Genomic DNA, 16,417 nt, shown 5'->3' on the forward strand with positions numbered 1-16,417 from the left:
AAGAAAAGGAAGAGCTGAGGTAGGGAACATGCCAGTAAGGTAGAAAAGACCATTGCAGTTGCCCTGGCCAATATGGTTGGATAGTCACATGGCTCTTAATGGCTGTCACATTCTGTGTGTGTGTGTGTGTGTGTGTGTGTGTGTGAGAGAGAGAGAGAGAGAGAGAGAGAGAGAGATGGCCACTGGTTTCTTGCATACTCCAAAATATGCATCGGAAATTATGCAAATGCTCTTTTACTTTATTTATAGACTGTTCCTCAGCAATGCTCTCAGAGTGGCTCACAATAAAATAGTAAAATCAGTAAAGCATAAAAATCACAATAAAAATCACAATAAAACCAGTCACAGCAAAGCAGTAAAATAAAATAAAATGCCAGCATAAAATATCAGATACTTAAAAGGCTCTGACAAATAAAATGCACCTGACGAACAAATAAGAACAGCATGGCACCAGCCACCTTTCTTGGGGTGACACAAAAGAAAGGACCTGTCTCCTGCCATCACCTATCTCACTTCAGAATTTGGCACAAGCAAGCCTGAGAGGCTGATTTTAAGTCCCATGAAGGATATGTATGATACTGGATCACATGTTAATGTTGCTTGCATGAGTAAAAAGTGTAGCTAGGTATTCATAGGCCCCATCTGCACTATAAATGTAAAGTAGTATCATACTGCTTTGCTTTCCCAAAGAATAATGGAAACCGTAGCTTGTTAAGGTTGCTGAGAGTTGCCAGGAGACCACTTTTCTCCACACAGCTATAGTTATCAGACAGTGGTTTAACAGTCAATCCCTCTTCATAGGGAACTCTGGGAATTGTAGCAATTAACAAGCTACAGTTTCCAGGAGTATTTGGGGGAGGTAAAAAGGTAAAGGTAAAGGACCCCTGGACGGTTAAGTCCGGTCAAAGGTGACTATGGGGTTGCGGCGCTCATCTTGCTTTCAGGCTGAGGGAGCTGGCGTTTGTCCACAGACAGCTTTCTGGGTCATGTGGCCAGCATGACTAAACCGCTACTGGTGCACAGAGGACCGGAACGAGTGCCAGAGCACACAGAAATGCCGTTTACCTTCCCACTGCAGCGGTACCTATTTATTTACTTGCACTGGCGTACTTTCAAACTGCTAGGTTGGCAGGAGCTCACCCTGTTGCGGGGATTCGAACTGCCGGCCTTCTAATCAGCAAGCCCAAGAAGCTTGGTGGTTTAGACCACAGCGCGTCCCTGAGTAATTGGGGGAAGCCATGGCTGTTTAAAATGTGGTATGATAACTGCTTTATATGTATAGTGCAGAAAGGGCCTAACTAGGTTGTCACCTTCAAAGCAGAGCACTCAAATTGTCATATGCTGGAGTGACTTTTGCCAGCAGAGAAACATTCTTCTTACCAACTTTCAGGATTCTGAACTGAGATCTCAAGCAGCATAGCCAAAGCAGGATTCACAAATCCTATTAACATCAGTCATATCAGGCTAGAGCATTATGGCCGATTATACAGATCGTGGTTGTAGCAAATTATTATATGTGGATCTAGCATGTGTCCAAGATTGCTAAACTGCTCCCCAAAGTGTCATGCAACAGGTGAGTTTCCCCTCCACATCTCCCAACCCCATGCTGTTTTATTTTTGCCCTACACAGGGATGGGGGAGGTTTCCAGGTGTGTTGCACAGAAGATGCAGGAGCAGGCAGATGGCCAGCTCTGGAGATAAACGAATGGGAGAAATTATGGCTGCCTTGGCTTCTGCTGCATTAAGGAATTAAAAACCTCTGGGGTTGCAAGCTGGCAACTGTAGCTGTGGCACATTGGAGACAGATATAGAACACCTAGAGCCATGGGGTTTTATAAAAAAAGAACCCTGAGATCATAAAAAAGACAGAGGAGAGATAGAAAATACGAGCAAAGACACACAAAGGCATCTATCTCAGCAAGCAATTCATAATTTCCTGCATGTACACTACTCTGTCCCGAGAGACTGATGCATCTTTTACAACCCTCATTTCCCTGGCTCAGGACACAAACACTGAAAGGCCTGTCGCTGACCTTCAGTGCCCTTGCAGAAGTGAAGACTTGGAACAGATAAATGGAAGGCTATGCTAAGAACATGGTATTCATATATTTGCTTTAAAATTTATACCCACCTTTCTATGCAAGGAGACTCAGAACAATTAAAGATAGAAAACAAAACTAGATGTTAAAAAAGGGAAAAAAATAAAAATCTATGAGCAGCAGAGAGTAAAAGAGCAAAAGCTATAAAACAACCAAAACCCAGCGCATAAAATATTTCCCTGCAGGTTAGGAGTTCCCTTTTGATGATTTGGAGCTCTGCCTTCAGAGATTCCTCCACCTTCTTCTGTTTTTTCTTAACTGTTTCTCCTCACTTTCCTCTTCATTTGCAAGATTGCAAGATAAGGTGATGTAACTACTCGGATCCCTTTTATTGTAGGGTCTGTGCTGATTTTGCTACAATGTTCATGATGTGTAAACCATATGTGAGCCAGTCTCTAATGGGTTTGGGATGGACTGGACCGGTGCATTGTGGTTTAACTGTTTCATAGCCCGTAAGGGCAGCTGAAGCAAACTGAAAGTTTTCATGCCTCTTGCAATTTCATCGCTACGAGGTACCGGGGAGAAAGTTTACTGTGTTTTAATTTGTAAGTGCTCATTTCCTGATAGGGGTTTGGAAGAATTGGGTGCCATTATAATTAAGGGCAAGCTTGATTTATTTGTTTTTACAAAGGTCTCCTGTGTCACTTTTTAAAATGTGTTCAATTTCCACAGCAGGCTCAATCCCCTTTTCCTTTACTTTTTAATCAAGCTTATACATTCAGCTATAAGTTGTGTGCATGTGGGTTTTCTATTTCTATTTTTTATTTTTTGCATTTCCATTCAAGGGCTATTTTGGATTAGTATCCCCTATAGCCATTTATTAATAAGAAGCCTTTACGGATACCTAGTCACTATTTATTTTATTTTCATAAAAGAGAATCATAGAGTTGTAGGGTCCCTCAAAGGTCACCCAGCCCTACCCCAATGGGCGCAGAGAATTCCCTACTGCAGCATCTCTCATAGGTGGCCATCTAGCTTCAGCTTAAAAACCTCAAACAAAGGAGTGTCCGTCAGCTTCCAAAGCGGTCTGCTCCATTGTTGAGCAGCTTGCACGTTCAGGGCATTCTTGCTAACATTTAATCCAAATACTTTCACTTGTAATTTGAACCCATTCAATCACATCCTATCCTCTGGAGCAACAAAAAACAGATTTGCTCCCTCATCTATGTGACAACTCTTCAAATGCTTGGAGATGGTTATATTACTTCTTGGCTAAGCATATCCAACCCCTTCAACCTTTCCTCAAAAGACTTAAAAGGTTTAGGTAAGTATTAGAATTTACCTTAGAAATAATAAAAACAGTAAAACAGCATTTCATCAAAGTTTGGGAGCATTTGGGGTGTGTGGTGAGAACGAGAGACGAAGAACTTTATACCAGAAAGTAGAAATTATAAGCACTATTGCCTGGCCAGAATAACTGCTCCTAATTCTACTATGGAAATAGATCAGCCACCCAGCCACCTATTTGAGCTGTTAGCCCTTTTCTAAAACTATTTTGTGATATAGGAAACATACACACATATCTCTGTGGCCTTTAAAAACATGTGTTGAAATCTTTCACAATTCTATTCACTTGTAGTTTATTCCCTTTGCATATCTTTTTTTAAAAAACGTTTGATACCTGGAGAAAACAGTAGTAGCATGATGGGGTGTGATGCAGACAGAATTAATATGATCATAATTAATATCAAGTCCCTAACTAATCAAAGTGTCTGAGGAGTTTGGGGGCTGAAGATGTATCTGTTACGTTGTTTGAAACTTCTTCGTTTTTGAAAGCAACAAATGAATGCAATGTTAATAATAAATACTGAAACCCAGTCTGTGCGTCAGGTTTGCTTATATTTCTATTTCTGCATTGTAAAAAGTACTTGTTAAATATTGCAAGATGCTAAGATGAAAGAGGATAGTGGAAGTGTTAGGTTTTTCTCTAGGTCCCCACAGGCCATTTTTGCAAGGCTGGAGCTGGCCAATATTCCAGTAGAAAAGATCTATGTCTGATTAAAGTTACTAAGAGCCAGACTTCCCCTCTACCTTTTCCTTAAAAGAGTGAGAAAAATTATGAATAAATGGGTAAAGAATGAGGGCCATTAGTGGATAACAAGCCTGTAAGTATGGCATATTTTCAGAAGTAAACATAACTGCTGGGGAAATAGAAAATGTCCAATTATTAACTGATTATTATATTATTTGTTTGAAAACATATAGGAATAAGTAGGCATGGACTGTTTTTTGTGTGTGTGTGGGCATTCATTTTTGGTGTTGCAGCCCCAACCCTCTGGAGCAGATTTGGGGAGGGTCTGGAGGATGGGAGGGGAAATTCTCTTGTGCAAGTGGAAATCCTTGCACTAGCAGGATCACTTTATTGGATAATGAAATTAGCAGGAATGGTATGGCTCACTTGTGACATCATGGTTTCCAATTTCAGGAAGACTGAACAAAAGGAAGGACAAAACTCAAAGCCAGTGTGACACATAAAAACTAATGCACCCACCATTGTTTTTCACATTCATTTTTGTTTTCATATTCACTTTATGATAAAATAAATGTAAAATGAATGGGGTATATATTTGTTTATTTTTCCATTGATCCCTAGATGATGATGTATTGGAAAGTCAAATCCGAGTGAGGGCAATGATCTATGCCTTCACTCTCAATGGGGAATCATTGTTGCCCTATTTAACAGGTTTTCTGGACATTTGGACATAATGGAAGGGGGGAACAGTTTTTCAGGAAGGATATATGTGATTCCCCCCATTATTATTTTTTGCAAAATGTACCACCCTTTCCAGTTTAGCACTGTAAATTAGCATTACCACTCATTGGCTCTCTCTCACACATACCCACAGCCGCACCCCAACTATTAAATGACTTTCTATACCTCTTCTCTGTGATAATAGGAGTTTGGATGCTTCAGAGCCTAAGCCCTGCTGGTGGGGTTAGGTTAAGAGTTACATTAGTGCTCATGCTATTTCCATTACAAAGCATTTAGGGATATTCATCCATTAAGAGCTGCCTGACCCTATGACTCTGCAAGTACTGGATGTCTCCTGCTGTGCATTTAATTGCTCCAACATTACCAGTATTCAGCTATATACATCAGGGAACTCTAATTCCAAGACCTGCTTTAAGAGGAGGTCACTTGTCAGCAATAAGCCTGCTCTTGGTACCAAGATAGATATGAAGGAGCTTTGGATCTTGACCAAATGCTCTTAAATCTGTGGTTTCTCAAGTTGTCTTGGCCCATCTTAAGATTAAAAGCCAATTGCAGAAATTGGCAAAGGACGTGATAGCACAGAGCTGGTCAGTGGTATTGATTTATACCTCCTATCTTATGGATCCCACAATCAATTGACCTTGTAATCTGACTTAGAAGAGTGGGTGTAACTTTTTTTCTTTTCCCTGAACAAGCAATGTGTACCTAAATTATGTGTTCCTAATGCAGCAAGAAATTAACATTAATGCATGCTGCCTGCTACAGTGCAACAAGGACGGTGAAACAAATATGGCAGGGGTAGCTAACCAGGTACCCTCCAGATGTTTTGGTCTACTGTTCCTATCATCCCTGACCATTGAGCAAGGAACTGAGGGCTGTTGTGGCCCACAACACATGGAAGGCACTTCTTCGGTCACCCCTGAAATGTAGAGTCATCTGGGAACTCATAGAAATGGGGGCAGAAAGTAGTGAAACAGTATGCCAACAAGTATTCTGATGTATAGTGGTTTTAAGAAACACATTACAGAGATATTGAACCACAATTCAGCTAGCAGAAGTCTGTGATCTGTCTATAAATCATCCATGACAGATTCTCCAAAATCTTTCCTTTTCAGATGCTACACTTTTGGTTCACTCTCAGATCTTCCCGAAATATGCAGTCATATATCAACATAATGAGCAAACTGGGCAATTGTTGTTAATGGCTGACAGACACATCTGTGATGGCAGTGCCTATCAAAAAAGGGGGCATTTGTGATCCAGGAATTCTGGTGAACTATGTATTTTGCAGTAATTCCTCTTGCTTCCTGCCATATTGGATAATAAAAGAGTGGTGGCGGCTTGTGCCCATTGGGAATGGTAGGACATAAGGCAGAGAAGCCAACAGTAGATGGTGCCAGAGCCAAAGAAAGTCAGAGACAAATAATCCTCATCTTTGTCCTCATCTTCTCCCTGCTTTCATTCTTCAATGGTAACACTGAGACAAAGGAAGAGGAAGCTCACTTTCAGTGCCATACCTTGGACTCACTTTCAGTGCCATACCTTGGACTGGTTGTAAGAAAGAAGGCAGGAATCCAAGGGCAGACTGAGGTTGGTGGCGCCATGCCTAAGGATGGTGAAGAATTTTGACTCACTTTTAAATTAATTCGCTGGTAACAAAATTCGCACTTCCGAAACAATATGCGATCACAAACACAACCCTCTTCCATTGAAGTTCTCCAGACAAGTAATGTGCACATACTAGGGTGAAGTGTTTGTATAAGTACATAAATGAGTGAAAGTAAGATACAAAACCCCTTTATATTAGGATAAATTGCCTTGCAAAAATGTGTGTATTCACAGTAAAATGTTGACAAATTTTCACGAGGACTTTAAAAAAAATTAATAAAAAATCAAATGATTGTGGAAATGTGAAGAACTGAACTTAATACTGAAATAGTGAGAAGCTGAAATTAACAGACTTGCCCATGACTAGCAGTGTCCCAATGGACCCCCCTTAATGGACCAACCTCCACTGTAGAATATTGAGAACGTATATTCCTCAAGATGCATTTGCAACATTTACAGCTTTATTTGTTTATTTTCCGTATTTTTCGCTCTATAACACGTACCCGACCATAACACGCACGTAGTTTTTAGAGGAGGAAAATCCGTAGGCATGCCACCCGTAGGCATTCCCTCCATAACACACACAGACATTTCCCCTTACTTTCTAGGAGGAAAAAAGTGAGTGTTGTGGTGTAAAAAATACGGTATTTACAAGCGCAAACTTCTCTTTGTGTTCTCAAAGAAGGACGTGGAAAAGAGATAAGGAGGAAGCTCTTGGAGATGTAATCTACACTTGCAAATGCCACCTCCAGATCATCTGTTGTATCTTTCAGGCTTTGCTAGCATAGGAACCAATACTTCTCATCCCAGAAAGGGGGGGGGGATGCCTGGCACTGAGGCAGCTACTTTAATCTTAATATACTAGAGATACCAGTTTGACTGATCTGTGGGGATGATTTTGGTCTCTGCCACTTTTGACCTTCAGATTTATCTCTACCTCAGACTTCATGTTTCCCTTTGCTTCACGATCTTAACTTTGATTCATATCCTATATTTGTTTTAAGTGATGGTCCTTGCTCTTTATGAATGTGCTGTCTGAAGGTGTCTGTGAGTGAACATGGCTGTGTGTGTAGTGAGTTTCATGTTGTTATTCATACAATTTTATCACGACATACTTTAAAAAGTGAGGACCATATCGAAAGCGACATCCAGTAAAATCTGACATCGTATGGAAAGCAAAGACAGTAAAAATGGCTACTCTTCTGTGAGATGATGTTGGTAACAACAGCCCCAAATCTTAAACCCAGTTAATATATGACTTGGTTTGGTCTCCCATGTGCAATGGAGAAGAGGGCAGCTGCCCCCATTTTCTCAAAGAACACATGAGATATTCCACATGGAGGCTTACATGTGCACTGATGAGATGCATACATTCCTCTCCCTTCTGTGTCAGGAAAGAGACCATGAATCATAGCATCATGCATTATGGGGCTTGCTTGAAGTGCCTATGACACCTGCTAAATTGGGAATATGGGGGAGAGGAAACAGCCTGCTTGAGTGACATCACAACTATGGATAATGGATGAGCCTATGCTCAGGTTTTTCTGTTTGCAGTCCAAAGACTACTTTGAGGCTGCATAGATACGATACATTTAAAGCACATTTTAAGCACATAATTTACTAAAAAACAATCATGGGAACTGTGGTTTATCCCCTTACAAAGCTGCAGCACCCAGCACCCTTAACAAATGACAGTTCCCAGTATTATTTGGGTGAAGCGATGTGCTTCCAATCTTTAAAGCAGATTCAGAATCAGCTTATCATTTATCAGTTGGTTTACGCAAAGAAAACTCACTGTATAGGGTCTGCCTAGTGACCTAACCAGTCTGAGTATTCTGTGTCTAAGAATACTAAGAATAATATTAAATGAACAAAAAGTTTCAAAGAGAAAATTCAAACTAATACAATAATGTATCTTTTCAGCAATATAAATAAATAGCTTGTAATGCAGTCTTGATACTAGCTATCATTATGCTTAGATACATGAAAAAAGCACCCAATTGATGCTGGATGCCAAACATCCCATTTATGGATCAGGAGTTTTGCCAAAGTCCTAAAGAGTAACTAAATGCATTTTATCTTTATTACAGGTCCACAGATTATGGGACTACTTACGAAAAGCTAAACGACAAGGTGGGACTGAAAACAGTGCTGAGTTACCTTTACGTCAGTCCTACTAATAAGAGAAAGGTAAGGAAGCTATTTTTGAACAGGTAGCTAAGTACAGTAAAAAAATAAATGAAAAAGTTCTGCTCACACAGGTGAGAATTCCATCTCCATATCAAGAACATGAAATCCTTTGGTAAATCAGATTCTTGTTTTCTTCTTCTTCTTCTTTTGGCACGAGCTTTTAACCTGCACCCAGTTGTTTACACCCTACAAACTAATTTCTTGCTAATGCTGCAGTTCTTCTACCAGTTTACAGGTGAGTAAGCTTCATTGTTGTGAATGGGAGGTACTTCTAAGTATAGGAATATTTGTAAGGTAGGTTTCAAGGCACATTAAAAAGCACATTGATTCATTGTTTACACAGTTCTGCATGTGAATGCTGTTAACATTTGATTTCTCTTTTGCATTTCTGTTATCTTGTTATTTATATTATTATTTATTGGATTTCTTACCCTTCATAAGATCAGAGGGTGGGTTACAGGATTAAAAATTCAATATTAAAAATCAATGAAAACAATTTACAATTGTGTGTGTGAAAGGCTGGGGTCAAGAGGTTCATCTTCAACATGTGACAATAGTGATACAATGCAGTTGCCATATAAACCTCTGTGGGGACAGAAATTCAGAGAATAATGTCAACTTCACAATTATACTATAGAGTATAGACTGACTTAAGCATCTGCCATTTTAAGCCTTACCTGTAATATGGTCTGAAGCTATAATTATAAACCACGTGTTCCAGTTTCTTCAGACAATGTGTCTACTTCTTTATGCAAATAACTTTTCAACTTCGCCTCATGTTAGTTTGAACCCAGTATGACTCCATTAAGAACAGGGTACTTCTACACATAGCCAGCCCTTTGAAATAAATGGACATCACTTATGTTCATTAATGTCAAGGGGTCTACTTTGAACATGTCTTAGTTGGATACAACCCAAGGCTGCATTTGTTTTTTAGCTTATGGTTTGCACAAAGGATTAAGAGTCTTCATCAAGTATCAGAAGTACATGAGCTGAACTCGGCTTCTGTTGCTTCCTTTCAGCCCTTGGTTCTATTTGCTACCTTTTAAGTTTAGCAAATTTTAGCATTCCCAGCTGGGGTTTGAACAATATACAAAAAGCCAAGAGTTCAAAGTCACTAATAAGGATATGCATAGAGCGCGAGGCAAATAAAAAATGCTAAGAGTTGGCTTGGAGTGCGTAGCAACCAGAGTGATGTCACTGTTTTCCATGTGATGTTCTCTGTGCTCCTGCAGAGAGAATCCAGGGTCATTTGTTATAATTTTTTTTATTTTAAACTAAAGTAATCATCATGTTGATTCACTTTGTGGGAAGGGAACAGATGCCGTTATCTCTTGTGTGTTGTCAGAGACAGATTGCCATAGTAGATAACTAAATGGCAGCATCAGAGCTGTGTAAGGGGAAATCTTTGGAACTATTACATTTGATCTTTTTCAAAGTGCCGTTTTGGTCACCTGCTATATATCAATCTGAATGTGCATTTTGCCGTTAGTATTTTTACTATTATTTTTTTCCATCTGTTGTCAGGTCACCAGGTTCAGGACTGATGTTTATTTTTCTGCCAGGTATCTTAAGGCAGGCGCATCGCCATAGCTACAGTTTTGTCCTGTCACATCTACGGGGAATCTTTTTAAATTTCTCGGGCTGAGTACTCATCAGTCATCGTGACCTGCTCAGTGTTCTGAAATCAAATCACATCAGCTTCTGTTTCATATGATAGACTAGGATAGCTTTTGTGTCCACATGCTATCAGCATGTTTTCTCAGAATCCACAAACCCAGGCACACCAAGATTCAGATTGTTGTAATGACTTTCCCCAAAGCAGCACCCATTGCTTCCTGACCACATTCCTTGCTGCTAATCCTTCACCTTTATGCAAACTTACTCTGCCAAGTGATAGAAGTGGTTGGGGATGGAAAAGATGACAGCACTCCTGCACCTTTAATAGTTCTGTTGAGCAGGTATATATATTTCTTATGTACCCATTGAAATTCTCAAATCCAAGAATGCAAGAAAACAGTATGAAGAAGTAATTTCTTTTGTCTGTTCTCCTAGCATTCAACTTTACTGGATGTCCACAAATTTTAGTGTTATGAGAAAAGAAGAAAAAGTTTTCTTTATCCACTTTTCACGTACCATATATAATTTTATACACATACACACAATTTTCTATACAACTATGAACTGTGCAAGAACCTTGTCTTCTTTTGCATCTGGTCACACTATGGTAGGGATAGATTTTTCTAAAACAATATCCATATGAAGCTTATCAACACTGTTCCACCACCCTAATTCTAATTATTCTTGACCTCAGCATAAAGCTACTCATTTTTTACTAGCTCTGCTAAAATTACTAAGAACCCTCATGCATTACTCAATGCACAATTCAAAGTGTTGGTGCTGACATTTAAAGCCCTAAACAGCCTCGGTCCTGTATACCTGAAGGAGTGTCTCCACCTCCATCATTCAGCCCGGACACTAAGGTCCAGCACTGAGGGCCTTCTGGCGGTTCCCTCACTGAAAGAAGTGAGGTTACAGGGAACCAGGCAGAGGGCCTTCTCGGTGGTGGCACCTGCCCTGTGGAACACCTCCCATCAGATGTCAAGGAAATAAGCAACTATCTTACTTTTAAAAGACATTTGAAGGCAGCCCTGTTTAGGGAAGTTTTTAATGTTTAATTTTGTATTGTGTTTTTAATATTTGGTTGGAAGCCCAGCCAGATGGGCGGGGTATGCATAAATAAATAAATAAATAAATAAATAATTTTAATACCATACACATATAGACTTCAGGTATTCTAAAGTAGCCAGCACATAAATAGACATGTACAACAATGCAAATAATTCCATATATAAATCTATTTAGAACAGATTCCTGGTCCATCCCCTTCGGGGCTTTAGCAGGGATGGTTGCCTCAGTCTCAAGGTAGGGGCTCTCTAGAATTCTTCTGGGTGTACTTAGAACTGACCATTCCAGCCGAGGAACCTTGGGAAATAGAGTTCACAATATGGCTGCTTAATGAGCCAGGGAGCATTGGTAATTCTTCATTAATAAAATCTCCCAACACAAGACATATGCTTCAAATCTAGCCAATTATTTAAGTTACTGGATTTATTAGCCTCATAAATTGTACACAAGTGTTAAGAGATGTTAAAGGAAAAATTCTAGGTATTAACACCTCTTCAGTGCAGAAACAATAGCAATTCACACGTCATTTTCCTATCTGCCTTTCAATTTATTTTAAGAAGCAACATTCATTCTAGTAATGGAAACACTATTCATTGTCGCTCAGTCTTCCAGTGTGCATGCAGACTTTCGTCAAAATTCCTTAACCATTGGCTCAGTGCTACCTAAATTACTGTTTGATCATATCTCATGATGTTTGTAGCAACTAATTTTGAATTTTTAACATTCCACTGGATAACACTGCTGTTAATATTGGTTAATATTGGCTTGAATAATAAGGGATTTTCAATGAAAAGGACAAGAAGAGAAAAATATGGGATAAGTCCTCCTTAATATTAGGAGGCAGCAGGAAGTGGTGTAACCATTCTTCAACATTCCTTGAAGACAATTCAGGGATGAGCAGATATATATCAGATGATGATTGCAGGGTCAGGGTCAGTTCATATGGGGGGAGATGGTCCTTGTGGTAATGTGGTCCTGAGCCGTTTAAGGCTTTATAGGTCAAAACCAACATTTTGAATTGGCCCCAGAAACTGATCAATCCAGACTGAGCATGTCAGTGAATCCTCATCCCACTTCACCTTATCTTGTACAGTGGTACCTCAGGTTACATACGTTTTAGGTTACATACACTTCAGGTTACAGACTCTGCTAACCCAGAAATAGTGCTTCAGGTTAAGAACTTTGCTTCAGGATGAGAACAGAAATCGTGCTCTGGCGGTGCAGCGGCAGCAGCAGGCCCCATTAGCTAAAGTTGTGCTTCAGGCTAAGAACAGTTTCAGGTTAAGAACGGACCTCCGGAATGAATTACGTACTTAACCCGAGGTACCACTGTATTTGGATTTGTGCACATTAATGGTTGAGTTTTAAACTTTGGCTTTCATACACAATCCCAGCTATTCCATGGAATTCGTTGTCCAAAAGAACTGGAAAGATATTGTAAGAATAAGTGGTTTAAGAATGGAAGCCATCACTTCCACCTCTCCCCTCTGAGTTATTTTTTCCTCCTGAGTTTTACTGCAGACATCTGTTCGATTTAATTTTCATATAAGATGGCCATAATTGTATTCATTTGCTCATTAGGCTAATTAATTTTGGCGTCTTCATCCACCGAAGAGCTCAATATAGTGAGAAGTATTAAAGCATCGCTCAGAATGGGGAGTCCATAGTCTGAAACTGAGGAACACCTTACAAGCATTTTTAATAAACAAATATTGCAATGAAGGCTGATTGCTGAAGAATTGATGCTTTTGAATTATGGTGCTGGAGGAGACTCTTGAGAGTCCCATGGACTGCAAGAAGATCAAACCTATCCATTCTTAAGGAAATCAGCCCTGAGTTCTCACTGGAAGGACAGATCGTGAAGCTGAGGCTCCAATACTTTGGCCATCTCATGAGAAGAGAAGACTCCCTGGAAAAGACCCTGATGCTGGGAAAGATTGAGGGCACAAGGAGAAGGGGACGACCAAGAACAAGATGGTTGGACAGTGTTCTCGAAGCTACCAACATGAGATTGACCCAAATGCGGGAGGCAGTGGAAGACAGGAGTGCTTGGAGTGCTCTGGTCCATGGGGTCACAAAGAGTCAGACACGACTAAACGACTAAACAACAACAATACTGCTTGTTTGGCTTTTTTAGTATTATTATTAAAAAATGTTTCCCCAGCAAACAGTTTAAGGGGCAGGTGGACACCATATACTTAAAACACATCCAACACACTTATAAAGCACATGGTTTGTCCCAAAGAATCACAGGATCTGCAGTTTGCTAAGGGTACTGCAAATTATATTGCTGAGGAACTACAGTTCCCATGATTATTTGGGAGAAGTCATGTGATCTAAATGTGTGTTGATGTGCTTTAAATGTATGCTGTGGATCTGACCTTAGTGTGAGCTGTTCTACATTCTTGCCCTGTTGGTATTTAACCTTGTTATGTCTCAGTCCCATTTATGGTACGGCTAGTAACTCATATTGGAGATGCAAGGCAACTAATGTTGGGAAACATTACATTTTTCAGGGTTTGTCCAAAGATTAGGACATTTTGGGTCAATATAATGAGTGTAATTGAAGTAATAACTGGATATAGAATGCCGATGGGCCCTTTAATTACCTTATTTGGTTACAACAAAGATATATTGTTAGCAGTGGATAGATAATTAGTTCAACATTTACTAATTGCTGCCAGAATAATTATTTGCTGTAAGTGGAAGAAAATGAGAACACCAACTTTAGAAGAATGGTTCATTAAGATATGGAATATTGTTTGCATGGCTGATTTACTGAATATGGTAAGAGTTAGAGGAGGCAGACAACCCGATAACCCTTTTCTGGAGACAGTGGAGTGCTTTGATTTATTAGAATGAGGTTTAAGATAATGCAGACCCATATGCATTAGTGGGAACATTTTTATCTGTATGGCTTTTCTGATTATGTAACAGACATTTTGTGTTTGTTTTTACACTCGGCTAGTTGTCTTATGCAAATGTACATGTATATCAGATGGATTGTAAATACATATTTACTTTTTTAAAAAAAAGTAAAGAGAGGGAATTGTGAGCGTTTGTGACATTGACAGAAAGGATAATAGGATTATGACTAGCATCACCCAGAGAAATTTCACCAACTTGATGCCCTCCAGTGGTTGCTGGACTACAACTCCCATCAGCCCCCAACCAGCATTTGGGAGTTGTTGTCCAGCAACAGCTGGAGAGCGCCAGGTTAAGGCTGACATAGAGGAAAGTCATTGGAGATCAACATATGGTGCTACCCACTGCTTCACTGATTTTGAGTTATAGGCAAGAAATAAGATCTGATAGTTGATTTAAAGACATGTGATAATGAATTTTCACAAGATTCAGATCTCATGCAGAAGTTACCATTTTGGGAAGAGTGAATTATTATTTTTTTAATTAAGCTCCTCCACTCCACACACCTTCCACTCTTACATATTTCTTGTCCTGTTCACAGCCATTGTTCTCCTGCTGAGGGGGTGAGGAGAGATGAGACTATACCCCCCCCTGCTCCCCCAATGCTGAAGCAACCAGATTCAGGGGCAGAGGAAGGGGGTGCGGTGGGAGTGGGCCGCCCCAAGTGTCACCACTGAGGGAGGTGACAAAATGGTGGGCCTGCAGCATGCCTGAGCCACGCATCTCTCCTGGGAGTGATGTGGTGGCTCGGGAGCCTGCGGGCTCTGTGCTGCCCAGTCCACTTGCTGCCTCCCCCCCCCAGCTGTAGGGTGGCTGAGTGGGAGGAGGCAGGCAGACTCCTTAGAGGCCCCATGGAGCGTCCTGCCCCAGCTGGCCCCACCTCTGGGCGCAGGGCACGTGTGCCGTCCCAGGGGACCAATTGGCTTGCTCCACCACTAAAGTACATCCACTCTTCATTATATATTAAAAAGAACCATGCCTCCAATCTAGTGGAGGCCATGCGCAAAAGCAATTTTCATAGCCAAATTGCCATTTCTAGCACCCATGACACCCCATGCAGAAGCCTGCGTGCTGGTTGATTGGATTGGTGGTACAGTCAGGTTTGGCAGTTCTAGCCACCTGCTCGAATTTGTAGAAATTCAATCCAGGTCTACCTTCTTCTCTGCCTCCTCCAAAGAATAACTGATGCTGACCACGCGTAGCCTCAGTTCTGTGGGTGCACGTATCAGATCTTTTCAGACAGTAGCTCATGCATAACCTGGTGCTTATCTCATTGATCTTTGAGCTGAAGGAACTATGCTGTTTATTTCTTAGTGTTGTGTATTAGTTTGCCATCAGGCTCAAATCTTCCTGGATTCCCTCTGGGTACGAAAGCCCCCCCCCCCCAGCTCCTGATTGCTGCAGGGCTGTGGCCGACACGCTTTGCTCCTTGGTTCTCAAAGTAGGAGTAAAGTAGTAATAGTTAGCAAGAACAAGAGGAAAGTGCTGCATCTCCCCTTTCCTAATTGATTTACCAGACAGAAGGATAATTGCTTCTCAGCTGTCCTGCAGGACTACATTGGGAATTACCTATCAGGTTTCCCAAATGCCTCTGTTCAGCTGCAAAATAACAATCATGCAGCCATTGGAATGCCAGTTACGTAAGTGTCATGGACCCTGGTCAAAAGCAAAGCCCGGAGCTCAATGAGATCATAAAGCACAATGATCTGAGCTCTTAATTTTTACAAAAGAAATGTTTCTTTGGTCGTCTCCACCCCACTACCTTAATTATCTGGATTCCTCTCCTTTATCCTTACAAGCTTGCCTTTAGAGGAAAGCTAGCATGACTCACTGTTTAAGTGTTGTGTGTCCCTTATAATAGCTACTACTGTCAGGAACAATAGACTAGATATGGTGAATCATTGGTTTTCCTCATTAAATATGGTTTTAGCTTCTTTTGGTGCAATAACCAGTCTACATCCTAAAAAGGTAATTACTGTTCAGCAAAAATCTGAACAGTAATTCTGCATGACTCTTTGCTTATTGTCACAGGATTTTTCTTTTTTTCAATTAAAATGCATCACAAGCACTAAGGTATGACCTCCATCAAGTTATAAAATAGAGGAACATTTGATTGGAAGGGACTTGCACAGTTTTGCCTAGTAACAGTTATCTGAAGAGACGAAGAGACCTAATGTGGTCCCTAAGGTTGGTC

At 40.5% G+C, this 16,417-nt stretch overlaps 1 protein-coding gene across 1 annotated transcript in view; it reads left to right on the forward strand.

Moving 5' to 3' along the window:
• SORCS3 (sortilin related VPS10 domain containing receptor 3) overlaps nt 1-16,417 on the forward strand; it is a 399,928-nt gene that overhangs the window by 177,154 nt on the left and 206,357 nt on the right. The window contains exon 3 of the mRNA XM_081912026.1: nt 8,511-8,610. Coding sequence (XP_081768152.1) covers nt 8,511-8,610 — 100 coding nt within the window. The remainder of the gene's footprint in view (nt 1-8,510; nt 8,611-16,417) is intronic.

This window comes from Podarcis melisellensis (assembly GCF_964234715.1).
Source record: "Podarcis melisellensis genome assembly, chromosome: 5".
Classification (NCBI taxonomy): domain Eukaryota; kingdom Metazoa; phylum Chordata; class Lepidosauria; order Squamata; family Lacertidae; genus Podarcis; species Podarcis melisellensis.